Source organism: Girardinichthys multiradiatus, chromosome 1 (assembly GCF_021462225.1).
Source record: "Girardinichthys multiradiatus isolate DD_20200921_A chromosome 1, DD_fGirMul_XY1, whole genome shotgun sequence".
Classification (NCBI taxonomy): Eukaryota; Metazoa; Chordata; class Actinopteri; order Cyprinodontiformes; family Goodeidae; genus Girardinichthys; species Girardinichthys multiradiatus.
The window spans coordinates 30198763-30226521 of NC_061794.1; the positions used below are offsets into that span (position 1 = coordinate 30198763).

Here is a 27759-nt window from a genome sequence, read left to right on the forward strand (position 1 = left end):
AGGCTTGGAAAGCTGGGCCTGTGCTAATATGACCCAGTTGTTTTGGTTGCTGCATAATAGCCTCCTTTTCCCCGACACAGAGGTGCTTCATTGTTGTTTTTTTTTTGCTTTTGTTATTAGTAAAATCCCCGGGCTGTATTTTCATATCCATGCGGGGGCCTGCATGTGTACGGTTGTGGTTTCTTTTTATGGTCATCAATACAAACCTAATTCACCAAGATAAGACTGAGAGTGTAGAAAACTTAAGAAACACACAACACATTTACGTTTTTATAAAAAATCCCCGCTTCATCGTTTTCCAGTTATCTGCCTCTGATCGCTGGCACGGGCTCAGAACATGCTCTCTGGTCTCATATTGCTTCCTGCTAATGTGTTGGTCTTGTGGTTTCATGTTGTTTATTTTGGTTGAAGACGGTGAGTCAGTTTGAACAGCAGCTTCTTATATCCACACTCTCAAAGTGTCATGTTTCATAGATTTCTCATAGAACTCTTTATTACTCAATAAAGATACGTTTATAGATCCATCAGTGAAAAGTTGGTGGCTGTCTCCTCATTTTCTCTTTACCGTAAGACTAGATGTTAGACAAACCTACTGCTTTAATGATTAACACTGCAGATCATGACCTGGAATGTGTGTCTGTGTCTGTTTTAGTAATGTTTTCACAGGTGATGAATTGGTCCAGGTTTTTATGGGACTTTTTCAGGTAACTTTATACCCTACAGTTTGTCCACTTTCTTTTCCTACAGTCGATTTGCTCTGACTCGCATGGAGATCTTCCCAGGGAGACTAGTGCAATTAAATCATTGTGATTAGGGGTGCATATGATTAGGGGTGCATATCTGCATCTGCAAGCTTGTTTTTGTTTTAGACTGATTCAAGGACAGCTCCCAAGAATTGTCTTGATAGGTTTGAAATACTCACTTTTGCCAATTTAATCTGAGCTTTCTTATGTTAATTAGAAAGTTTATCTGTTAAAATTGACTCTGGGGGGATTTTATTAGAGTTGCACAATATTAGGAAGGAATTTAATTGCAAAATTATTGTTAAATATTGGTATCAGTTGATATTAGTTGTGTTAAAACCCTTGTTTTCCTAACTGTAATCAAAATGTCCTCACCACTTTCCATAAGCTCAGAAGTTGCATTAATGGAAGTGTTCTCTGTATGTGAGTCAGATTTTTTGCAAATAAAATGACAGATGCAGAGAAGCAGGTAATGGTATGAAAGGTATTACAGGTAATAATACAAAATCAATATAGGCACCAATTTTAAAACTATTATTCAAATGAAAATAAAGAGCAAGGAAGCTACTACCTCGAAACAGTTACAGTTGAGTTTTGAAGAAAATAGAAATAAAGGATTTAATACATTTTATTCTCTTCATTCCTGTTAGTGAAACAGATTTTCTCCAGCTGCAAACAGGACATCCTATCTGTGATCCAGTTGGAGTGAATGATTTGCAACAATAGAGGTGACCGCTGAAGTGTTGAGGCAAGAGTAGTCGTCTGGGTGTTGAAGGGTTGTAGGTTTGATTCCAGCTTTCTCACACCATATGTTGAAGTGCAAGATGCTAGACCCAAAGGTATCTGCTGATCTGCATATTGGTGTGTGAATATTTGTGTTGAAAAAACACTTTGAGTTGCCTTTATGACAAGAAAAGTGTTATGTAGGTTCAGTCTGTTTACTATTTTCACTCAGAGAAGATATCAGACTACTGGTGTTTATCTGTGAAGTAGAAAGTAGCAAGTGTAGAACACCATCCTTACCAGCAACGCTGTTTCACTCAACTGATTTGGCTTAAAATAAGGCAACAGCAAGCACAAAGAAGTTTGACATCTAAGACTAATTATGTTCAATTTTTCATTCCCTGTCAAATAAAAGTAAAAGAATTTATTTGTCCTTTTGTGTTATCAGTTTGGTTTGTTCATTGATAATTTTCCCCGAATAAAATTCAGTATAACGCGATGATACAAAACAAACTGTGTCTAAATGATTCTGCGTTGTACTCGTGGCTTCCTGCAACCTTTCATGCTTTAAAACATGAAGAGAATTGGTGCAGAAGGGCTTGCTTAATCTTGCCACACCAGACAGATCACATTGGAGGATGTGGTCCTTGAGGTTGACTTTGAGATTTTTGTCTTTGTTGTTTTATGTTTTCTTCCCTTTCATATTGTGTTTAAACCTGGTTTGATTATTTCTTTTTATTAGATCGAAGTAAATCTGTTGCTGTATGCAGTTGCAGATAATTTGTCAATCTCTGCAAATACTATTATCAGTCTCAATTAGAGAACAGTTGAGCATTTAAAAGGATTGAAAAAATTTCTTTTTTCTGTGCTATACATCTGAGAAAGACAGCTCTGGGGAGATAGCCACTGCTTTCAAAGAAAGCAGAACTTGAGTTATTATTACATTTTTTATACCTTTTTTAACCAGATAAGACCTAAAGCAATCTACAAGTTGTTCTAACTGCATGAGAAATCCTGCTGCATTTTCTTTGTACTTAGCAAAATAACAAGAACAAGAACGCTCCCTAAAGTCGGTATTCCAGGTCAGAAAGTCAGACCTTGCCAAGAATCCCCGAATTTAGTATCCAGTATGGCTGCACACATACAGAATGTATGTAAGTAGTAAGATACTGATATAAACTATTATTTAGCACCTCGAAGCGTTTATATCTTAATAAACCAGTGGCACAAAAGGTGCTGTGAAAGCATCTATTGGCAGAAATGTTCCTTCAGTGTTTGAACACATGTTTGAACATTGCTATAACTCAGTAATTTAAATTAATTTGCTCACTTAGCTGCTGCAGAGGGTTACCATATCACTGGTTTCATATTCTCTTCAAATGTGATCTTTTCACATTTGAATTTTCACACACAAACTCCTTAAGAATATTTTTAAAATAAAATAAAATTTAAAATAAAAGAAAATTGGAGTTTGAGTATATATCTGACAAACGCTTGTGAGCATTATTTCTTTGGTGCCTTCTCACTTTGGTCCTTTACACTGTTGTCTATTTTTATAATTTTTATAATTTCTCCTTAACTGCAATGAAAATTTTCCATCAGCAGTTAAAGTTCAGTCTGTACCTAATGCCCCCGATGGTTTTAAGCTTGCGGTTTTCTTTTTTCTCAGTATCAGTGCACCTTAAATTTCCTTTTTTATTTGCCATGTTTAGCATCAGTCATTTTGGGAGTGATTATTTATGCAGCTACGTGTGATTGCAGCTGAAAGCAGGTATTTTGACAGTTGGTGCTTCCCACTCAGGATTTGCTACCACTAGCTTATCTTGTCAGACTAGTCTTATTAACTAAGCCTCTTCCTCATAATGACCCACCTGAGCCACTCAGATAAGATACAGTTGAGAAGCTCACAGCTGAGTAGCTGCAGTTACAATTAAAATAGCAGTAGTTTTTTTTTAAGGAAAAATCTAAATATGCCACTGCCACTATAACTATTTATTATTTTTATTTTAGACAGGGCTCTAATGAGCCACTAAACACTTTTCCCCTTTAAAAAAGCCATTGTGTTTCCCTTGTTTTGGTATACCCTTTTACTTTTGCGACTGTTTTAATCTGTTTCTGCTCTTACTGTTTCTTCTCTTATATAAAAGGACTGTACAGGTGCACATTGTCTTTTGCATTGTTATGTAGTAGTAAATCGGTTTCTTCACCTGCAAATGTTGTCATTGAAGACCTGAAGTCAAGGCTTAAACTCCCAAATAGGGCAGACATTATTTGTTGTTGTTATTGCTTCTGAAACATGATCCACAAACTCTTCTGGTGTTTTCTTTCAGGAAACCTTGAGAACACAGCTACCCTCTAAAACACATAATTTCCAATTAACACATCGGAAAATCAACTCTTTTCACAGACCAACACATCTTGGCTTGTAGACTTCATCAGGGTCATCATATAACATGAAACTCATTGCATTTAAATAGAAAAGGGGTGAAATAGAAAGGAAATTTAAAGCAACCAGTCACACACGTCCACATAGACAGTCTGACCAATGATCATTTAAAGGGGTGGGGTTTGTTTCAAGGAAAAATGTCTGTATATACTTAGATTTTGGGTGAATCATACACACATCAGCAGTGGTCAGTTTTCAGAAGTTCTTTGAGAATCCAAATGCAAGGAAAGTAGACACAACAACCATGAAAAATGTATGGAAGGATGGCTGGATGGATGGTTTACAGACATAGAGAGATCTGAAATAACATTGTGACTATTAACAGTGAATAATGGTTCAGTAGTAGTTTGAGTTAGTGGTACACATGTCTTGACTGGACAGGCCTGTTTTTTTCTTTTAGAAACATTTAGAACTGATCCTCTTTGTAACTTTAAATGATGTTCCAAGAAATAGGGCTAGGCATGCGGGTAACACTAGAAATGGGATGTCAGTATGTTTCTAGAACCTGAAAGAATGGCACAGATTTGTTGTGCAGTGCAACACATATTGGCTCATTGATGACACTATTATCATGACAGGTAGGGTTAGTGCTCCGTCTAGTTTTTTTAAGCACAGCACATGCATATTTGTTGCTGTTAACATGTTCAATGCACACAAACCAGGAGCTTCCAATCTGCTATTGACAATAATGTACTTAGAGTCTTGAAAAGTTTTGAGGGTTTTGTTCATTACTCTGTGATTTCTCCAGTCAGTGTACAGCGACAGGTGCTGCACAAATCTAATTCAATCATTTCTCAGTTTACCTGCATGTTTCTTCAGAAGACAATGACCCCTGATGAGGCTTTGATCACACCTCACTCCAACATATAATCTCAATTATGCCTTTGGTTTTTTTTAAGTACTTTAGCCTAATACCCATGTGCACAATCATCATTGTTCTAAAATCAGTCAAATGAGATCATTCTGCCTGCAGGATCCACAATCTGGCCCGCGGCTGCCATTTGCTGAATCTCCACACTTGCCTTTATTTCTGTTGTGACTATGAATATGAATATATTATTTAATATTAATACTTTAATATTTTATCAAATAATATTTCAGTCTGTTAAGGGCTGTCCTGTGAATACCAGCCCAGTGGTATTAGAATAAAATCGAAAAGGGTAAGCCAAGCTTTGACATTATTGAACAGCATAAACTCTGCACACACATGGAATGAATTCACACAATTTCTTAAAATACAAGAATTTATTAACAAAAATAAGTCAACTCAAAGTCAAACATATTTCAATCAACAAACTATTTATTATGCTAAAACAATCCAACTAAACTACCAAGCAGAATTAAAGAATAATGAAGACTAATGGACTATGTACAATATAAACAAGTTGATCAAAGATGGTTGAAAATCATGACGGAAAAAGTGATGCAACATTACCATGCAATGTTTATGTCTGAGAACCAAGGATTATCTTGAAGAATCTGGAAATGAAGTTAAGTTAGTCTTGGAACTAACTTAGGCAATAATCAGCAAACGTTTAGACAACCCTTCACAATGCAAGTTCAGATAAAATATTATTTTAATAAAATAATGTTTTAAGAATGATCTGCTGAATAAAACCAACCTTCTGGATGACTAATTCTCAACAGGGTCTCATTGGCTGCCTTTACTTATTAAAATAATATTTGAAAAAATATTATTAAGGAAATGGTTAAATATTTAAGGAAATATTTTGGAAAAGAGCCAAATCTTTCTGGAGAAATGGGCTTAATGGTGTTTACTTAGTTACCAAGTTTAGTAAAATAATATTAGAGAAATATTATTTACTGGAAACTAACAACCTTTCTGGGTAGATGATCTTTAGTAGGCAAGCACGTGTTCTTAGCTGTTAGCAGTTAAAGCTAACAAAAGAAGCTGATAGCTTAGCACCAGAATCAAACACACACCTTTAAAATACCATTAATAAAAGGGTTAAAATGCATAAGCGTGGATGGCGCGTTATGGCCGATCTTCTGTGTTTAAAATCACCCTTTAAATAAAGTTTGTCTTAACTTTAAAAACACACAAACACAGAACACCAAACTGACCATTTGTGTTGAGCAGATAGCCTGCTAGCACTAAGATAGCTGAATTCAACACAAACAAAACCAAACTTCATAAAATGAAAAAATGTTTAGATCATTTCATCCTAAATTACTTCTCTCTGCCCAAAACCTAACCTCGTATGTGAACCGTGCTGAGGAAAGTTGTCCGGGCGACGACGAAGTTTGAAGAAAGCTCTGTGAACAAAAGGTTAGCTACAGCTAACCTCCGTAGCTGTTCAGTGGGCGGCTCGCTCTGCCCGCCAACCAAACTGCACAGTTACTGCCATAACCACGGTGATGCGTCCTGTTTTCCTCCTTCGGGAAACTGCTGGGAAGTCTCTGGAAACACTTTGCTTCTGTAGATCTCAGAGAGAAAGTCAAGCAACACTTGTACCCCGTTTATGAATGAATACCGGTTACTCAAACAGCAATTCATTCGTGTCTTATGACACTCTTAGATCCAGTTTGAAGAGTTATGTCTGTTTGCCTGCAAAGAGACGTTAGCGCGCTGTGCCTCTCCTGCCAGCTCTGCAGAGGGGCCTGGGTGGAAGAGATCGATTCATTGGAAAGGTGGAGGTTTTATAGAGGCAGTGACCTCACGGGAAGTCCGCTGTTACCCCCCCCTTCCTAAGTTGTGCTGAAAGTCGGTTAATGCAATTTATTTTGAAAGTTCCAGAAAAGTTTGTACCGGACTTCATGTTGTAATCCATGGCTGTGGGTCCCAACATTTCCATCAGTCACTTGCCTTTTCTCTATATGTACTCACACTTCCTCTTACTTATTATTTTTGTCCTATTCTGGATGGACAATTGGATTCCTCCCTTCATCTCTTCATCCCTCTCTTGTTTTATATTTTAGTAATAGGTAGTATTACAAACAGAAGTAACACATTTGCACTGTTTTCTTTCCACTGTATTGATTTTGTGCATTCTTTGAAATTGATTACATGTAGGAGAATATTTAGTTTTTTTCTGGCCTGCTGCTTATACTTCTTTTAATGAAGGTTCGCTGACCCAGATATTACATGTGGAGCTTTAGGGTAGGTGGTGAAAAGGATCCCAGACAGATTGGTAAGCAGAAAGAATCTAAGTTAGTGAGTCATTTTCTGTAAGGAGGGCACTGCAAACAGTCAGGAGCAGCCGATGTCTGCCTGGCTTTCATGTACTGGGACTGTATGGCCTGTTGCATAAACACAGGACATATTTCTATATATGTGTATGTAATGCAACAGTTAAAACCCCCACCATGAACTGTTGGCGCAGCATACATTTGAAAAGATTTTGCTTGTTCTGCTTTAAACTCAACTCCTTTTTTTCATCTGTCCCTTGACGTCAGCTGGAGTTGTTGTGATTGAAAGTCTTTAAACCCATTAGTCCACATTAGTTCTGCAAAAGCGTAAAGAAAACAGTTGTAAGATCAATACACATTTTTATGTATCAGAAGTCACAACCCTCACCCTTTTCCTCTGAACTGACGGTGTAATGTGTGGTTTAGTGGTAGTTTATTAAACTAGTAGTCATGGGCTTTTATAAGGAGTGAGCTGTTATACATTGGTTTCAGGCACTGGGCGCCGTGAAAGTAGTTTTTCATTTGGACACTTTCTTTCTCACGCTATCTACTAATTTTAAAGATATGTGGCCAGAGGATCTCCCACTCTGAGTCAGTTTCATACTATGAAACATGAGCGCAAGCCTACAAATTAATTGAAGCAAGCAGATCAAATAAAGTAGAGAATGTTTTTTACATGCAGAATGCATGTAAAAGACAAGGGATTAGTCATGAGCTCCTTCTACTCATGATTACTTAAACAGAAGGTCATGCTTTTTCTGGAAATAGTAATGATTTGCATTGTAAATGAAACTCTCACAAGATGAACACTAAATATTCAAAAAGCTTAAACAGGTAGTAAAAGTTTCAGCTGCCTCCATCTCCCTCGTATGAATTACACCTCCAACTGTCCTGTTGGCTTTTTAATTATGTGATACATTCCATTCATTCTTTGTCAGTCTATCCATCCATTATCCATCCATCTTTCACACGTAAAGCCATCCGCCATACTATTCAGTGCAATCTTGTGCAGTAATGCTAAAACATAAATGCAAAAAGAACTTTAGGAATTTGAGTCTGGAAAAATGTAAAATGTTGACATGTAAAGCGTGTTGGAACCTCTTTTAGAGCATACACTTGTCACTGCAATTTCGCCATCTTTCTTTTAAAATGTGTTGTTCTCCTCTTCCATCTTTGTCTCCTTTTATTCCAAGCCCTAGTTTGTTACTTAAGAATTCATGGTGTTTTATGATTTTTAGTAGTTAACACCATATCGTGTCAGATGGTGGCTAAGCTTTGAGTTGTATTGAGATTTTTTTCCTACAGCATTGAGACAAAACAGAGCAGGAGCAGATCAGAGGAGAGCAGAGGGATGACACATAGTCTAAATTAATTCAGGCATCCTCTTCTGTTTTATGTTATATGGTTCAACAAAGATATAAGATGTAAAAAAAAACATTTATTTTATTTTTACTAATTATTATCATTTAGCATATATTCTTTGTCAGTGCTGTAATTCTGTTGACCTGTTGGGGTAGCAAGTTTCTGTAGTGCCCTGTGTGCAAAGATCGGCGCAGCATCAATATCAGAAAATAAAGGCTTAAAATTCAATGTTGAATTATCAGAGCATCCTGCTTATTGATGATTTATAGAAGAACACATGGCTTATATAATTTAAAGTAACTTTCTCAGCATTACCTTTAATAAAGCCATGTGCTAGTCTGTTGGTAAACTGTCACAAAACAAAAAAACTTTGCATTATGTGTTCATTCCATCGAAAAGAAGATTACATGGTTCCTGCAGGGTAGACAGATTTAGGGTTAGATCATGCATTCCTAAAATAAAACAGTTTAGTTGAAACCTATCTATGTGTGCATTTGAACAAATGTGGATGGGCTCAGCTTAGGCACACTTACAGAGAGGCAGAAAGGAGAGAGGGAGGGCAGTAAGACAAAGACAGTATGAGTCTGAGAGCCAGACTCACTGACAGTCTGGTTTTCTTTCAGTAAGTCAGTGTCTTCTGGTGCTGCTCAGCTTTATTTCCCTGTTTTACTCACTCTCTGGGAGCAGGTCTGACTGGGAGGGAAAATGGGGACGTCTTCGAAAGGAGGTGCATATGCAAAGAACAGTAAGGAATGTAATGAGTGTGTTTGTGTGTGTGTGATGGAGAGAGAGAGAGAGAGAGGAAATGAGAAAACATGCAGAAACTAACGTAGGAAGTACTAACAAAATGAGTACATATGAAACAGAAGATGTGACAAAAACCTGTTTTAAAGAAATCTGCGATGTCTGCAGCAGAGTCTTACTGTGACTTGTGTTTCGAGTCCAGGTGTATTGGTTTCTTCACCTTCTGTCTGTTTAGATTGAGGAAGTAGTAAAACTATGCCCTCGTTCCACAAAGCATGTGTTAGTGGTGAAAGTTGTTTGTTTATAACTACAGTAGGTCTAAACCCCACAGTGCAGACACAGACAAAGGCTTCTGTGTAAGTGTTTGTCAAGGAAAACAAATGGTTGTTCTGTGTGTGCATGTTGTTGAATGTATGTGTGTGCGCTTGTGGGTAATGTGTGAAGGCTTGCACTAAGGGAGAGCAGTTGCAGGCGTAGCTAGGAGAATGCAGAGGTTATTTGAGATCATTTGACAGCTGCCAGGACTCCTGGGTCCTGACTTGTCTCTCTACTTTTCTTTTCTTGCACGCCTTTAAGTGTAAAACAGTGTGGAGCACCAGTTGCAGGCAGCTGGGAGCGAGTCACGCTCTGACATTTGCAGAACAGCTGTTTTATCACTGTGGCCTGTGCATGAGAACCGGGGCTCGGATCTGACACAATGGGCCTGCTTTGTTTCAGACCAAGACAATGCACGTGACCGCTGGAACATTAGAGCACCAGTGGGCTCCAAACTTTCTACTTGCACATAAAGATTGTAATTTTTTTTACAAAGATACCCCAAATAAGAAGAGTTTAATATCTTGTATTTGATTTAAAACCATAATTCTTTTCAGGACATGTGCAGAACAGGCTTTGATTGTTAGCATTGTAGTGCACTGCAATAAACTTAAGTTAGATTGTTTTGCTTTCTCTAAAGAGCCTTGTAATTGTGGTAAGTAAGACAAGTGGATGTTATTTCCATAGCAACCAGATCATATCTTTCCCAAGAGCAAATTCATTAATTATGCCTTTTTTTTTTTTTTTACCAGGCCTTTATTTTCTAGGACAAGAATTAGAATGCATGCTCAATTTCATTGCCCGCAAAAGAGCAGCTTCGCCGAGTACATCACCTCTCCAGCTGCTACCCAACTAATAGAGAAATGCTCTGTTGCCTGGAGAATATTAATACACTCATTTCAATGCATAGACATCACACACACACGCACTGGTAATGGGTTTGTGTACTTGTTTGTACAGCGATGTGTGCTTTTTACATTTGTGTTTACACATTTTGTGATGTGTTATTTCTCATTCCATTTTACTCTATCTAAAATTATTTTCAGACTAACTTAATGTTGTGAATCTGCCAAAAGAGATTAAACATAAACCATTAGAATGTGTTTTTGTCTGTGAGTCTGAGTGAGAAGAACAGAGATGAGGATGGAGAGTGGAGGTTTTGAAGGTTCAGTGTGTAATTGTTACACACACTGTGACTTGGAAAAGTTGTCAAACCCCTGGAACTTTTTCACATGTACAATACAAGTACAAACTTCAGTGTGTTTTATTTTAGTTTTATGTGATGGGTCAGCACAAAGTAGGATACAACAAACGTTCACTTCTATTAAGGCTGCAGATGTTCTCAGTATGTCTCTGCTGGTTTCACCCGTCTAAAGACCGACAAATTTACCGATTCTTTTTTTTTCCCATCAACTCGCCATACCCCTGACCTGCTTCCTTGTCCCTGCTGAAGAAACAAAATCTCCACTGCATGATATCACCACGATCATTTTGTTAGTTGAAATTGTGTTTTCAGCGTCATGTTTTCTACCATGCAGAGCATTTTGCTTGTAGGCCAGTAAGGTAATTTTTCAAAATTAAATACATGAATGTCTGTGGTTATAAAGAAGCAAATTGTCAAAAATTCGAAGGACTCTGAATACTTTTGCTAGGCTGTTATGAAGGTATTCATTACTTACACTGAAACACATTTAAAATATGAATTTGTTTTCATGATACAATAAAAAAACATATTTAAGTATTTTATTGTTACTGTTTGTGGTTTCTTTACTTGTCAGCTGGCACTGATGAAGGCCTATTCAAGGAACAAAGACAATTAAATGGATAACAACAAGTAATTCTTCAACTAATAATCTTTTAAATGAGTTGCGAAAGCTTGATGTATTGCAGTATTTGTTGTGCAGATGACTTACCTCTGTGCTTGTGTACAAATTCATCTGCTGCATCTTTTGAAGGACCAGTCCACATAGGCCGGGTCCTTCAATGGCCGTGAAAACCAAGTAGGGGCCTCTGCAGTTATCTTGGGTGTGGGCATAGTTTGGGAAAAAAGTGATTGGTCAGATTCTTGGGTGTGGGTGAAGTTTAAGAAAATTGTGATTGTTCAAAATGACTTGCAGTGATTGGTTGTATTTACCTACAGGAAATAAAGTTTTACCAATACAAATATTTAAATGGTATTTATCTGGGATTTAGGACTCATTAGACGCTCAAAATAATTGTTTTTTCTTTATATTGTTAGAACTCTATTTGATAATACTTTTGGTGTAGAATGGCTAATGCCTAGAGTGGCCACGACAGCATAGCTACAGGCTACCGAAAGCATGAGGTCAGGCAGCGAGAGGCTAGCTTGGTGCGCTAGTCTGCAGCAGAGGCTCTTTGAAGCGAAGTGTGTGCAGTGCTTACACTAACCTGGTGAAGTAAGTGCTGTCTGGGCATGCTCCAGGCTCAGAGACAGGCAACGCAAATGTCGTGCATATCTCTAGCTGAGATTTTGCGCTGACTGAGAAGCCATGAGTAGAGAAACTGGGCTTACACTTTGACCGTAGTTGTACAGCTACAGCAGCTGTGTAGTTCAAGCTGTTTGAAACGGACACCATGCTCCCAAGGTGGACCACGTCCATCTGAGAACTCACGTTGGTTAGGTTCATGAAATGGTGGAAGGTCTTGGGCCACTTGTGCATGCTGAGTCCGGCACTCGGTCATCTTGGTGGTTGTTCACTGCAATGGAATTTGGCAGGAAACCACTGGAGACCATCTGACTTCCAACATTTCTGTTAAGGTCTGTGGAAGTAAGTTGGACACTTTGGCTAAATTTAGGAAGTGGGGACTGTGACCTAGGTGCTGGATGCCTGCTGTCTGAGTCTGCCCCCTGCTGTGGCTGCTGTGAGTGAAAATGCAAATCAGGTACCTGAACGGTGGGGGCCTCTTCCTGCTTTTGGGATGAAGCTTTCTTAAGCTCATCTGCCTTCAGGTCCACTAACTTTGCTTGAGCTTTCTCAAGCTTTGCAAGCTTTGCAGCATTCTCTCTTTGAAGAGTCATCTGATGGTCAGTCTGTAACTGAGAATCAGATGACTCTTCAAAGAGAGAATGCTGCAAAGCTTTCTCTCTGATGGTCAGTCTGTAACTGAGAATATCTTTTAGCTTCCAGTTGTGATTTCTGCTGATACAACAAGGTAAGCTGACAAAGAACATCTGAAATCCGAGCCTCTCTAGTCGGATACCTAATCAAGTTTACCAACTCCTGAATCCTCTCATCACATGCGCAAAGTCAAACTGATTTAAAACATCCCGCTCATCTGGAGACAAACGGATGAGATCAGCAACCACCACTTTCTGCATCTCCACGTCTGCTGAATTCATAATGGAGTTTGATTCCATCATTCTGGCAGACACTACAAAACAACAACAAAGTTATGAGAATATTGCTAAAAGCAACAACATCTAACAAATGTATGTCCAGCTATATATGTATATCTGACTATACATATATTGGAAACATTTGATTGTAAAATGGGTGCACCAGTTGATCATTCAACCTGTGACTTATGACAACACTATGCTCCAAGTTGTTATGATTTGGGGTTGTTTGGTTTTTGGTTTCGGTTTTTTTCCTTATGTTTTTCACTGTTCAAGTTTTGAATCAGGTTTCTGTTTATTTTCCTGGTCATGCTTTTGTTTTGTCATCTTGTCCATGTTTTGTCAAGTTTGGTTTTTGGATCTGGTTATGCTTTTGCTTCATGTTTTTCTAGTTTGTGTTCAAGAGTCTCTGTTTTGCTCCAGTCACGTTTTGTTCTGTTAATTAAGTTTATTCGGTTCACCTGCTTCTAGTTAATCTGTCTCCTTGCTCCACCTGGTTTTCATGACATATATACACACCTGTTCAGTTAGTTGTCGCGTAAACATTTCTCATTCTCATGCTCATGTCTTGTTCGCAAACCTAGTCTTGTCTTTTTGATCATGCCATGCCTGTCTTGCCAGTCCGTTTGTTTTGTTCCTGCCTCCTGCTGAGTGTGAGTTTTTGTAATTAAACCTTTTTTCACTTACTATCACGATGCCTGCTCGTCTGCATTCTGGGGTCCAATATCTCGTAAACCTTGACACAAGTGTTACAATGCTACTCCTTTCTCTAAGGATATTTGTGATTTCAGAATTAATTTTTCACCTTTCTTGGGAGGAACTAGTGATTAGACACTACTCTTAACCTTTAAGGGAATTTTGTTTAAAATGCAAAGGAAAAAGAAAATTGCTACACCTCCCGAATGTAATAATTGCAATTTGACTTTTGATTCACCCCCTTTTATGGCTGGCAGGGTGATTAGATTAAATCTGGGATTTAATCTGGCAACAATCCTGTTCTTTCAAACCATAAAACAAACTATAAAGTTCCTGAATGGATACATGCATCAAAATTAGGTCAGATACTAAACTAACTGCAAAGTTAATTCGGTTTCAGATTGTGGTCGTACACAAAACAAAGCCTCTCGATACAGATGTGCAGCAACTGTCTGGACAGTGAGGTTAACTGAAGTTAAACCAAGTCTCAAGTTATTGCTTACACAGAAGAAACCAGACTGAGTCAGAACATCTAAAATTTAGCCTATGTAGCAGAGTTGATTGTTACTACCACGGAGATATTGGAGTTATTAATTTTGACGAAAGTCTAAATTTGTTAACTCCTGGAGTGTCACAAGTTATAATGTTCTCTTAACTATAATCAGTGACATCTGATGTTAGAACTCTGATATTTTGAGTCCTATTGTGACCAGTGACAGCTGGTTTTAAGCTAATCACTTGGTACATCAATAATGTGCAGTTGTGGTTTATTCATTCGTATTTATGTACAGTGCAAGCTGTTCATGATAATGCCCACCCAGGGCATTTTTCGGTCTGTTAAGGGTTGTCCTGTGAATACCAGCCCAGTAAGGCGATGGTATTAGGACAAAATAGAAAGGTGTGAGACAAGCTCTGACATTATTGAACAGCATAAACTCTGCACACTCATGGAATGAATTCACACAATTTCTTAAATTACAAGAATTTATTAACAAAAATAAGTCAACTCAAAGTCAAACATATTTCAATCAACAAACTCTTTACTATGCTAAAACAATCCAACTAAACTACCAAGCAGAATTAAAGAATGGGGAAGATTAATGGACTATGTACAATATAAACAAGTTGATTAAAGATGATTGGAAATTATGACCAAAAGAGTGATGCAACATTAACATGCAATGTTTATGTTTGAGAACCAAGGATTATCTTGAAGAATCTGGAAGTGAAGTGAAGTTAGTCTTGGAACTAACTTAGGCAATAATCAGCAACATTTAGACAACCATTCACAATGCAAGATCAGATAAAATATTATTTTAATAAAATAATGTTTTAAATAATGATCTGCTGAATAAAACCAACCTTCTGGATGACCATTTCTCAACGGTGTCTAATTAGCTGCCTTTAGTTATTGAAATAATATTCGAAGAAATATTATTAAGGAAACATTTTGGAAAGAGCCAAATCTTTCTGGAGAAATGGGGCTTAATAGTGTTTACTTAGTTATCAAATTTAGTAAATGATGTTTAGGAACTATTATTCACTAGCTTGAAAACCAACAACCTTTCTGTTGAATACTCTTTAGTAGCAAGAACGTGTTCTTACCGGTTAGCAGTTAAGCTAACAAAGAAGCGGATATCTTAGCACCAGAATCAACACATACCTTTAAAATACCAGGGTTAATAAAAGGGTTAAAATGCATAAGCGCGGACGGCGCGTTATGAGCAATGTTTTGTTTAAAATCACCCTTCAAATAAAGTTTATCTTAACCTTAAAACATACAAAGAACACAAACCGGCACATGTGCTACAGATAGCCTGCTAGCACTAAGGTAGCCGAGGTTCACAAAAACAAAACTAAACTTCATAAATGAAAACGTTCAGATTATTTTATCCTAACTGTTAATCTGCCCAAACCTAACCTCTGACCATGGTGAGGAAATGTTGTCCAAGGGGCGATGAAGTTTGAAGAAGGTATCCACAGTGAACAAAGGGTTAGCTTCCCGCTAACCTCCTCAGCTTCTCACGATCAGAATGTGCGTTCATTCTGTGAACAACAGGGTTAGCTCCGGAGCTGTAGCTGGGCGGCTCGTCCTGTCCGCTGCGGTCTCTGCTGTCTTCCTTCCAGGCTAGGAGACCGCGTCTTTGCAGGGGCTTCTCTCGAACACCGTTTGTGTCTGCGGGGGCTCGGAGAGACAGTCAAGCAATGCTTGTACTTTAATTACCCCCGTTCATGAATGAAAATACCGGATACACAGACAGTATTTCATCCGTACTTAACTTTGCATATGATCGATTATCGTATAGCTTCCTTGGATCCGATGAAGAGTTTATATCTTTTTGCCAGCAAAAGACATCAGCGCGCTGGGCCTCCCCTGACCGGTCCTTCTCGAAGGCCGTGTGGAAAGAGAAAAACTTGTGGGAAGGTGGGGGGTTTTATGCGGGCAGTCGCGTCATGGGAAGTCCTCTGTTACCCCCCTTCCCCCTTCTGAAGTTGTGCTGAAAGTCTGTTAAATGCAATTTCTTTTGAAAGTTCCAGAAAAGTCCGTACCGGAGTTTAATGTTGAAATACATGGCTCTGGTTCCAACACCAGCTGACAAGAACTATCCATTTTGGTTTTTTTTTTCTGACCTGTAACATCCAAACTCTTTCACATTCCTTTATTTTTTATCTCTGTCCTGGCTGTGTTTTTTTGTGGGTGCTTTTGGTCTTGCCATATCAATGCAGTAGAGTTCAGAGTATATGTAAAGACACATTCTGCAGAGCAGGGATACCTGTAGCACTATCATTCAGCATTATGTTCAGCAAGAATCATCCTTCTGTGAAATTCCCATCTCCCTTCTCAACATCCTTTTGATTCTTTTCTCCCTTTTGTCTCACCTTTTCACTCATACACACAGGGGTTGGACAATGAAACTGAAACACCTGGTTTTAGACCACAATAATTTATTAGTATGGTGTAGGGCCTCCTTTAGCGGCCAATACTGCGTTAATTCGTCTTGGGAATGACATATACAAGTCCTGCACAGTGGTCAGAGGGATTTTAAGCCATTCTTCTTGCAGCATAGCGGCCAGGTCACTACGTGATACTGGTGGAGGAAAACGTTTCCTGACTCGCTCCTCCAAAACACCCCAAAGTGGCTCAATAATATTTAGATCTGGTGACTGTGCAGGCCATGGGAGATGTTCAACTTCACTTTCATGTTCATCAAACCAATCTTTCACCAGTCGTCATCCTGATACACGGCACCGCCTTCAGGATACAATGTTTGAACCATTGGATGCACATGGTCCTCAAGAATGGTTCGGTAGTCCTTGGCAGTGACGCGCCCATCTAGCACAAGTATTGGGCCAAGGGAATGCCATGATATGGCAGCCCAAACCATCACTGATCCACCCCCATGCCTCACTCTGGGCATGCAACAGTCTGGGTGGTACGCTTCTTTGGGACCTCTCCACACCGTAACTCTCCCGGATGTGGGGAAAACAGTAAAGGTGGACTCATCAGAGAACAATACATGTTTCACATTGTCCACAGCCCAAGATTTGCGCTCCTTGCACCATTGAAACCGACGTTTGGCATTGGCATGAGTGACCAAAGGTTTGGCTATAGCAGCCCTGCCGTGTATATTGACCCTGTGGAGCTCCAAACGGACAGTTCTGGTGGAAACAGGAGAGTTGAGGTGCACATTTAATTCTGCCGTGATTTGGGCAGCCGTGGTTTTATGTTTTTTGGATACAATCCGGGTTAATCCCCGAACATCCCTTTCAGACAGCTTCCTCTTGCGTCCACAGTTAATCCTGTTGGATGTGGTTTGTCCTTCTTGGTGGTATGCTGACATTACCCTGGATGCCGTGGCTCTTGATACATCACAAAGACTTGCTGTCTTGGTCACAGATCCGCCAGCAAGACGTGCACCAACAATTTGCCCTCTTTTGAACTCTGGTATGTCACCCATAATGTTGTGTGCATTTCAATATTTTGAGCAAAACTGTGCTCTTACCCTGCTAATTGAACCTTCACACTCTGCTCTGGTTGGAGGGGAGTTCTTGCCTCAAGTGGAGGAGTTTAAGTATCTCGGGGTCTTGTTCACGAGTTGGGGAAAAATGGAGCGGGAGATCGACAGACGGATTGGTGCGGCTGCCGCAGTAATGGGTGCACTGTGCCGGTCCGTTGTGGTGAAGAGAGAGCTGAGCCAAAAAGCAACGCTCTCAATTTACCGGTCGGTCTACGTTCCTACCCTCACCTATGGCCATGAACTTTGGGTCATGACCGAAAGAACGAGATCCCGGATACAAGCGGCTGAATGAGCTTCCTCCGTAGGGTGGCCGGGCACTCCCTTAGAGATAGGGTGAGGAGCTCGGCCATCCGGGAGGGGCTCGGAGTAGAGTCGCTGCTCCTAAACATTGAGAGGAGAGAGTTGAGGTGGCTCGGGCATCTATACCGGATGCCTCCTGGACGCCTTCCTCGGGAGGTGTTCCTGGCACGTCCCACCGGGAGGAGGCCCAGAGGATGGCCCAGGACACGCTGGAGGGACTATGTCTCTCGGCTGGCCAGGGAACGCCTTGGGGTCCCCCCGGAGGAGCTGGAGGAGGTGTCTGGGGAGAGGGACGTCTGGGCGTCTCCGCTGAGTCTGCTGCCCCCACGACCCGATCCTGGATAAAGCAGAAGACGACGAGTACGAGTACACTCTGCTCTTACTGGTGCAATGTGCAATCAATGAAGACTGGCTACCAGGCTGGTCCAATTTAGCCTTGATACCTCCCACACTAAAATGACAGGTGTTTCAGTTTCATTGTCCAACCCCTGTATATTCAAAGCACACTAATTCACTCTGGTAGCAGTGTTCTGGGGAAAGGGAGCGTGGGGGTTTAATTGTGGGAGAAAGGACAGTAGGAATGAGATGGTGGAACCATCGAGAAAGATGAGCAAGAGTGGAGGGAGAATATAGAGAAACTTAGTCTTGTGGTGAGAAAAGAAGAAAGCAGCAAAATGAGAGATGAAAGAGGAGAGTAACAGAGAGAAGCGAGCTGAGGCAGTCAGTCAGCAGTCTGCTGTGTCAGAGGTTCACTCAAGCTCCTGCAATTTATGTCCTCTTCTCACACTGCTTTCGCTTTCACTCACTCATGCAGAAACACACATACTAACACATGAACATGCACACGAGAGACCGACATCTGATTCTCCTCGTTTCCATTTAGCTCTGTGTACACACATGTGTGAGTCAGTCCAATCTTTATGTGGTAATCTCCATATCAGATTCTGTATGTGTGGAGAAACACCTCCTATGGGTTTCTGTTCAAAACCTGCTTCCTGTTTGCAGGAGAAAAAAATCAACATGGCCGAAATTAATTTTGGACAGTTTTCAGTTATATTCAATAAATTGGAATATTAATAAAAAAGTTTATTTATTTCATGTATGTAAGGGAAACACGCCATATAGCTTAATTACACACAAACTGAAGTTTTCAAGCCTTTATTTCTGTTAATTATGATGATTTCCCACTTACAGCTAATGAAAACACAACATTTAAGATTAGAATATTACATCAAACCAATAAAGAACATATTTATTACAGAAATGTGGGAATGAGAAAATGTAAAAATGAGAAATGTTTAATAGGTGATTAAAGGTAGTTATTTCCAAAAGTTACTTTTAATCTGACAAATGAAATAAGTACGCAAATTCTAATTGATCAAATATGACTAGATACTGTGCCAGCGACTCTAAGAACTAACTTTGCAAATACATCGGGCCTCTTGATTATTAAAAAAACATCCAGTTCTTATGTTCAATGATGAGATCACAAATATTTAAAATGATTAATCATAGAGTTTGGAGAAATAATTCATTTATTGCATTTGAAGAACCTTGAATTGCTTTGAAAAATGCAAATCTCCTGTGATATTTTCTTGTCAACTCTTGAGTTAGTCAAATGCTTTGTTGCAGAATATAAAAAATATTTAAAAAATTGAGATGAACAATGTGAGGACAAAATTGTACTGTATGCTTCAAACTCCGCTTGCACACAGATGAAGAAGAGGCCCATAAGATGATCACCAGTTTATAGGCATGCAAGAACGTGCATGAACATACTAGTGTTGTTTTAGATGGCGTAATTTGTATTATCAGGGAGCTGTGGCTTGCCTTGTTTTGATAAAAGCCTATTATCTTTTTTTGGAGGAGTTAGAGAAGTGTTATTTTCAATAAATTAGTACATTATTATTCCTATAGTTCATACTGAAACTAAATGTTCCTTGAAAGGGAATACAAACGCCACAAACAGATATAAAAGTATACAGATGGTGGAGCTACTGTTATGGTTTTAGTTTTAGTCCACTTTAAATGAATGAAAAAGAGTTCACTGTTTGATGTCCAAGAATCAGTTTTGGTTGGTTGGATCAAATGGTTCTGATCAATCTTCATCACCCGACCTAAACCCTGAGTTGTATTGAAAAGAGGTGTTTTAAGCTGAAGGAAAACACCACATCTCTCTTAGCAGCATCTGAGAGGCTGCTTCACAAAAAGCTGATCATCGTCAACAGATCAGAAGTTTGTATTGTTCAACAATATAACAATCCTAAATAATAAACCTTGCCTAATAATAAGTATAACTCTAGAGTTTGCAGTTGTACACCTGCACACCTTGCACTTTTAAATGGTTCAGTTCAATTTGCCTTCTAGAAAAGTGCATAGAAGCTTCACATTCTATTACAAGTGTAATTAAAGCTCCATCTAGTCATTGCAAAGATTCAACTGTCTATATTTGTTATCTAGAAGATAAGAATAGTCTGTACCATAAACACACAACTCTGCAGGACTGCTGTGAAATACTGAATGTGATATTTTAGGGGAATATGAAAGTTAAAACGTCACTGCCTGCAGATCCAAGATGACAAGACTGCTTAACTCATCCTACAGAGTATTTTTTAAAGATTAATTTATATGTTAAGTTTTAATATGAATCAGGAATTTTGGTAGAGCCGGAAGATTCTGAAAATGGGCCGTGGAACCGAACAGTGCACAAAACTCTGTCATTTTAATTTGCAAGCTGTTAGGAAGTGTGATGTAATGGTGTCATTTTTACTCAGAAGAGATTGTGTTTTTATGTTTGGCAGGTTTGATGTGTGATGAGCAAGCAGATGGGAAGAAAAAAGGTCGGCCTAAAACCGAAGGTCAGGAACTCAGGACCATTCCTGTGAGTATGTCTCAATCGACATGAATGGGCTTTATTATACGTGTACAGTAGACAGTTCTTTGTTAATGTCTGCAAGGTAAACCAACTCAACGGAAAACAACTTGCATGTTCTCATTCTCTCTTCATTATTTTGGAGCAGGCTCATTTGATAATACAATGGAAGGAAGAGTTCAAGCGCCGCTCCAGGGTTAAATGTCCATGTTCAGGCTGTTGGTTAGAATTTCCCAGCATCTATGGCGTCAAGTACCACTATCAACGCTGCCAAGGGGTGAGTCACTAGCTTCTGCTTTTCCTGCTATGTGACTATTTCTGCTTGGATTCTTCCAAATAGGCTTCAATGTATCAAGAAACTCACCTGTTATTCAGTTGAGGATATAAATGTAGATTTTCTGTACTGGTTTATTAGTCACCTAAAAGCAAAAGCTTTAAAAAATAACCACCCTCTGATATTGGATATTGTGTAGGGAGAGCGCTTACAATAGATCCCCTCTCCTCATATGTTTGTTCAGCCCACTGTGGCCGAGAAGCTGAGTCATGGCTGTCCCTACTGCGAGGCAGCTTTTGCCACAAAAGTAAGGCTGGAGAAGCACAAGCTGTGGAACCACCCAGACAGAGTCAGCAAGGAAGCCAAGGAAGAACAGCTCCTTAAGATTCCTGTCAAGTGCAACAGCAAGAAAAGGTGACTGAAAGTTCAAATTCCAAGCCATAGTCACCAAGCGGGCATTGTTGAAAATACTTTAATGCCCAAGTTTGTCCTCTCTGTCTGTGAATTCAGGCCCATGGAGAACAGCCCCCCCTCGCCAGTGTTCATCAAGGTGAAGAAGACTTATGAGGTGTCCACACCGTCTCAGAACGGAGAACTTGCCCACCTGAAGAGCGAGAGGAAAGTGCACAATCAGGTCCCGGCTTCACAGCAGATTCACCCATCACACACAGTTCAGCCTCAGCCACGGTCTCAAAGCACATCGTCGGACGCAGGAGGGAGTGAAAGTGAAGGCGGAAGTCTTCCCTCTTCTTACCCTGATGAAGATCCAGAGCGAATGAGGCACAGTAAGATTGAAGCAAAACTCTTGTAATGTACTTTATGTTTGTCGTATATGGTTATTCTTTAATGATATAATGACAGTTCCCTTTCGTTTCTTATTTTTTTGTTTTGAAATGATTCAGGACGGAAGCAGAAGACTCCGAAGAAATTCACAGGAGAACAGCCGTCAATATCTGGGACATTTGGACTTAAAGGTTAGCCCCTTTCACAGATAATCCAGCCTTTCACTATTTTAATTACCATGTTACTGTGATTATAAAGATGATAAAGAGACTGTGTAGACAGAATCAGCGTTGATTACAGAATACCTCAGGAATTCTTTGATATTTTCTTTAATTAAAATATTCTAGGGCGAACTAATATACCACTGCGTCACAGCAGAGTTGATTTCTGGCCCTATTCAAGGGAAATACATCGTGTTGTATGATGGGTTGTGTCATTGTGAATGCTCCCTATTGCTACTGATCAATGGAGCTAGTCTTTTAACTGCATTAATGTGGCAACTGCTGAGATATTTTATTTCTGGCTAAATGAAACAGTGAGTCACATACACAGCTTTACCAACCTCCTTCTGGCTCTGTCTCATTGATATGCTGGAAATATTCAGTGACTCATGTAGCATATTCAGGCTGTAAAGCACTTCTCATCACATGTCAAGCAATTTATCTGCAGTTTTGCAAGATTGATTGCTCCCTTTCAGACTGCCTCTCATGGATGTATATGCAGCACCTTACAAAAGTATTTGTAACTCTTGAAATATTACACATTTTGCCTCAATATGACCACAAACTACAATGTGATTTATTGGTATTTTAAGTGATTGACCAAGGCAAAGTAGAGCATCAATTTAAGTAGGATAAGCCTTAAAAAATGTTTTACCAATAAAAATATGAAAAGTGGGGTGTGTATTTGTATTCTAGGCCATTTACTCTGACATAATTAAATAAAATGCACCTTAACCAAATGCCTTGAATCGTAACCTAATTCAAAACATTCTGAAGACCAAAGAACACAACGGAGAGGCCACAACTCCAGTCCTCGAGGGCCGGTTTCCTGCAACGTTTAGACGTGTTTTTGAATGGTAAAGTTAAAGTTCAGACATAAATTCAATTGAGAATCTGTTGCAAGACTTGAAAACTGGGTATCGTAGGTGGGTTTTGGTCTCTACATGTGCAAAGCTGATATAAGCAAATCCCAAAACAGTGGTTCTTCAAAACATTGACTCAGGGGTACTGAATACTAACGTGTGTCAGATTTTACAGGTTTTTTATTGTACGAAAACAAGACAAATGAGTCATTTTTCTATGACTTAAAAATTATAAACTACTTTTTGTTGGTTGGTCATAAAAAAGCAAGTAAAATAGAAGTTTGTGGATTTAATGTGCAAAAGTTCAAAATGTTTTCAAGGCACTATCTCTACTAGAACAATTTATATTTGTTAATTGCCCTTCCTACTTTGTCTTACGATATATATTACTATTCACTCCTTAGTTTCTTGTGAAGCATTGACCATCATTTTCTGTTCTCCTTTTCTTAAACGGTTTAATGGCCAAATTAATTACTACCATAGTGTGTGTGTGCATTTCAGGCATGACTAAGGTAGAAGAGAAGCTGAAGGCAGGTCGTGTGAAGAGACCAGAGGGCTGTGGCTTCAGCGATGAGCCTCAGAGAAGACCTCTATCGGCTCAGTCCTCCAAGAAAGAGCCAGCGACAGCAAGCTCGGGTGAGAACCTAGATCACTTCTATCTATTAATACAATTATTTTTTATAAACAATTAAGTTGATATTTCTGCAATTACAGCAAGTCAACATAAGTTGATTATATATGAACTCTATATGACCCAGAAGGATTTCTAAAAATAATTTTCTCAGATAAACTCTTAATAACCCATTGTTTATAAATTAATCTAAAGTAATCAAATCATTTGCTTCCCAGTGATTTTGTCAAATTCTACCCTCCATGGAGGTTTTTTAACGAATCCAGGGCATTTCAAAAGCTGTTTTATTAGATTTTCACGTTTGATATTACTTTGGGTAATACCACGTAATTTTGGCAGATTTAAAAAACCTGCCTTTTACGATGAGTGGTGGCTGGAATAGACCCCAGCCATTATTATGTAGGAAGCAAGTAACATTGCTAGTCTATCACAGGGCTACTTGGGCTAAAATTACCCAGGCTAGGAAGCCTGTCATTACATATATATGGAGGTGTGTAAACCTGTGCTTTCATTTGAAAAATTCCCTTGATTCTACTTGCCTATCCTTGTGGATACTTTTCTGGTGGGCTCATCTGTTCAGTGTGCATCAAGGAGCTGGTTCTGGGGACATTCTAAAACACATCTGGTAGAGCTATTCAATTAAACTGAAAGAAACATAGCTTCACATTATAATGATGCTAATCCCTAATATGTTACCTGCGTCTAACAAAGCCTTCCTGTTTCGTATTTGTTGCTCAGGTGGTGTTTCTGACACTCAGTGGCAGCGAACAATCTCAGAGCGCGGTGAAGTGGTGTGTCCGACCTGCTCTATTGTCACCAGGAAAACAATCCATGGCCTGAAGAAACACATGGAGATCTGCCAGAAAGTAAGCATGCCATATACCTGTCTACTGCACATAGAGCCAAAAACAATTATTCAAATTCATGCAATTTCTGAGTCTAGAAGGTAGATATGAAGACAGATATACCTGCTAAATAATTATGTCCTACCATTCTTGCAGCTTAAAGTTCTTTTAAAGAGATTTCAAAATAGTTGCCAAAGAAACCACAGTTTTCCCTGGTGCTATGATGCATTTAGTAACTCAGCCCTCTGCCTGTTGCTGCACACTGCCAGTCAGTGGACTAAAAGAAGGCTACCAAACGTTTCCTCTTCCTGCCCACAAAAAAGACAAAGTCAGCTGTTTGGAAATATTTTGGGTGGGAGATACACAGACAGTGAGGGTGTGGAAACTAAAGTAGTGACACCCATCTGACCTATTAAGGTAACGCTGTGTTATAACTAGTGGCCAAGCTACAAGGAGCATGTCTTTTAAGAGGCCAAGTTCTGCCTGGGAACCGGAGCATGTAGCCCAACTAATTAAACAGTTGGTTAATCAGTGGTAACAGTATTACCTGTTAAACTATACAATATATAAATATGATACCATAATACCATCGTGTTCCTTGGGTGCCGGGTCTTTAAAATCAGCAATTACAGAGAAACACCCTCCCCTGTGGATCAGTACTAAACTATACTGTCTGCAGTCCAAATCTGCCATCCTCCAAAGCCATTTTAAGACATGGATCCCTTGCTAAATGGATTAAATTCAAATTTTATATTATTTTTGTTTGTTTTTGTTTTGATAAACCAAATGTGCTTTCTCAGTGCCTAATTTTAGCTTTTATTCCACTGTCAAGAGAATCCATCTGTGCCCAGTCTGGGAGCTTTTACAGTGACAACTGTATATATTCTAAATGGCTATAAAAATAAAATGTGCCAGTGTCTCCATCCTGTGCAGTAATGATGACATTCATTGTTTTTTCCTTAAAGCGAATCCCATCTGAAACAGATCAGGTCAGCTGTAGAGATAAATGATGTAAGCATGGAAAAGGTTATCCAACTCTGAGCTCTTCCACTGGGCAAAATGGTTTTGTTCCTACAGTCACTGTTAAAGTAGCAAATAATCACAGACTTCTTACATTAGCAATGGCTCATTCACCATCATGGCACCTCCACTTCCAAATTAATACTGACATGAGGGATGAAGTCTGCAACAGAGACACCGGTTTCCCTTTCATTCTTGATGTGCCTGCAGTTTTTGTATGAGACTTTACCAGCAAGATTCTTGGTTATTGATTTAATTTATCTGTATGGATGGATCTTGTTTAGTGCAAAGCCAAACATTAGTTGTTTGATTCTTGTAAATGTTCAAACTGTTTCTCTGTCTTGCCCTCAATGTCTGCAGCTCCAGGATGCCCTAAAGTGCCAGCAGTGCCAGAAACAGTTCCGCTCCAAGGCTGGCCTCAACTACCACACCATGGCTGAACACAGCACCAAGGTAGACTTGCACATGTTTTATTTTCTTAAAGTTGCCTTAAATACTCACCTTGTATTGTCTTTTTTTGCATCAGTCTTAATCTTAATCTGAGGGGAATGCTTTGTGTGTTTTGAGAGCTACTGGTTCACCTTTACGTAGTGAGCAGGATAGCTTAAAACCACATCTGTTTGGAAACTGCTGTAACTTTTAATAGTGTTGATGTGCTTCTCAGTCACTGGGTCCGTCAAGTAATTACTTATATTTAAATATCTGTCCATTCATTAAAACAAATCTCTACGTTTTTAATTCATTAAAATTGTATCTAGTGATTTGTAGACAACCAAAAGCTGAATTTTTGTTTTGTTGCTCGTATTTCTTTCTTGACCTGTCTTAAGCCTGATGGCAGAGGGCTTCATTAAAATTCTATCAAGACTGCTCTTGCATTAGAGCAATGGCACTGCAATAAAGTTTGTTAAATAATTCAAAGCTGCTTATTTGTAAAGGTATCATAAAAAATTAAAGACTCTACAGGCAGTAAACCTGGAGGCTTGGGGCATGTGGGTTGGTGGTAAGCACATAGGTTCAATGGAGCTGATACATGTGCTCCTACATGTACATTTATGGAGTGTGTCATGCTTGGTAGTTTTGTAGTAATGATTTGTCTTTACCAGCAAAGTTAAACTGTGTGATGCAGCCATTTATCTTTAGATAGGAACTTGAACCCAGACATTATTGGCAGTTGCTCATATAAACTCTCATAACCCAGCTGAGCAGTGCAGATGGCTTCAGTATTACAGTATTCAGTATCAGTTAGGTGTGTGTTGAATGTAAGATCCTTAGACATTTAAGTAGATACATTTTCTCAGGAAACTAACATGTACAGCATATTTTGCAGGTGAGATCATAAATAGTTAGTGAAGCTCTAAAAGTCCTCATTATTTCTGATTTAGTTTTGAGTGGCGTCTTTGCAACCAAATCTCAAAGTAGCTGCTGACTGAAGATGTGGAAAGCTAGAATTGAACCTGTAGCTTTCTGATAGCAAGACATTCACTCTAGGCACTCTAGCCACAGTTGTTGCCTCTAATTATCTATTACTCATGTCAAAGAATGTCTAAGAGGTTTTGTGTTTTCCTACATGAGTTAGAATTGTTCATTTATAAACTTCTGGCGCTGAATGATGTGGTAAAAGTTCAGAGTGAGTTCAGAGCATGTTTTTATCTGTTGATATTTCCACAAACGTCATATTTATGCAGACATTAGGGCAAAGATGAACATTGTAGTTCCACAGCAGCATCTGCTAAATCAGCGTTATTCATATGGTGGTTTTAATTTGTATAAGCATTTTTTTTTATGTGTTGTCAATCTGTCAGACCTTAACTTGAACTCCAATCCTTCTTTTGTGTGTGGCAATTGTTTTGACTGCATTATTTACAGGTCCTTCTCAAAATATTAGCATATTGTGATAAAGTTCATTATTTTCCATAATGTCATGATGAAAATTTAACATTCATATATTTTAGATTCATTGCACACTAACTGAAATATTTCAGGTCTTTTATTGTCTTAATACGGATGATTTTGGCATACAGCTCAAGAAAACCTAAAATTCCTATCTCACAAAATTAGCATATTTCATCCGACCAATAAAATAAAAGTGTTTTTAATACAAAAAACGTCAACCTTCAAATAATCATGTACAGTTATGCACTCAATACTTGGTCGGGAATCCTTTGGCAGAAATGACTGCTTCAATGCGGCGTGGCATGGAGGCAATCAGCCTGTGGCACTGCTGAGGTCTTATGGAGGCCCAGGATGCTTCGATAGCGGCCTTTAACTCATCCAGAGTGTTGGGTCTTGAGTCTCTCAACGTTCTCTTCACAATATCCCACAGATTCTCTATGGGGTTCAGGTCAGGAGAGTTGGCAGGCCAATTGAGCACAGTGATACCATGGTCAGTAAACC

The 27759-nt window shown here is 39.1% G+C and overlaps 1 protein-coding gene across 4 annotated transcripts in view; it reads left to right on the forward strand.

Annotated features, from left to right (window-relative positions):
* Nucleotides 1–27759, forward strand: part of znf512b (zinc finger protein 512B) — a 52624-nt gene that overhangs the window by 8957 nt on the left and 15908 nt on the right. For 3 of the 4 annotated variants that reach the window (XM_047368577.1, XM_047368587.1, XM_047368596.1), the window contains 8 exons: nt 20658–20737; nt 20877–21005; nt 21247–21416; nt 21513–21787; nt 21905–21976; nt 23371–23505; nt 24239–24366; nt 25726–25818. In XM_047368577.1, the coding sequence (XP_047224533.1) occupies nt 20658–20737; nt 20877–21005; nt 21247–21416; nt 21513–21787; nt 21905–21976; nt 23371–23505; nt 24239–24366; nt 25726–25818 (1082 nt within the window). Of the gene's footprint in view, nt 1–9035; nt 9152–20657; nt 20738–20876; nt 21006–21246; nt 21417–21512; nt 21788–21904; nt 21977–23370; nt 23506–24238; nt 24367–25725; nt 25819–27759 lie in introns of those variants that run through there. The other variant, XM_047368605.1, reaches the window with a different exon arrangement.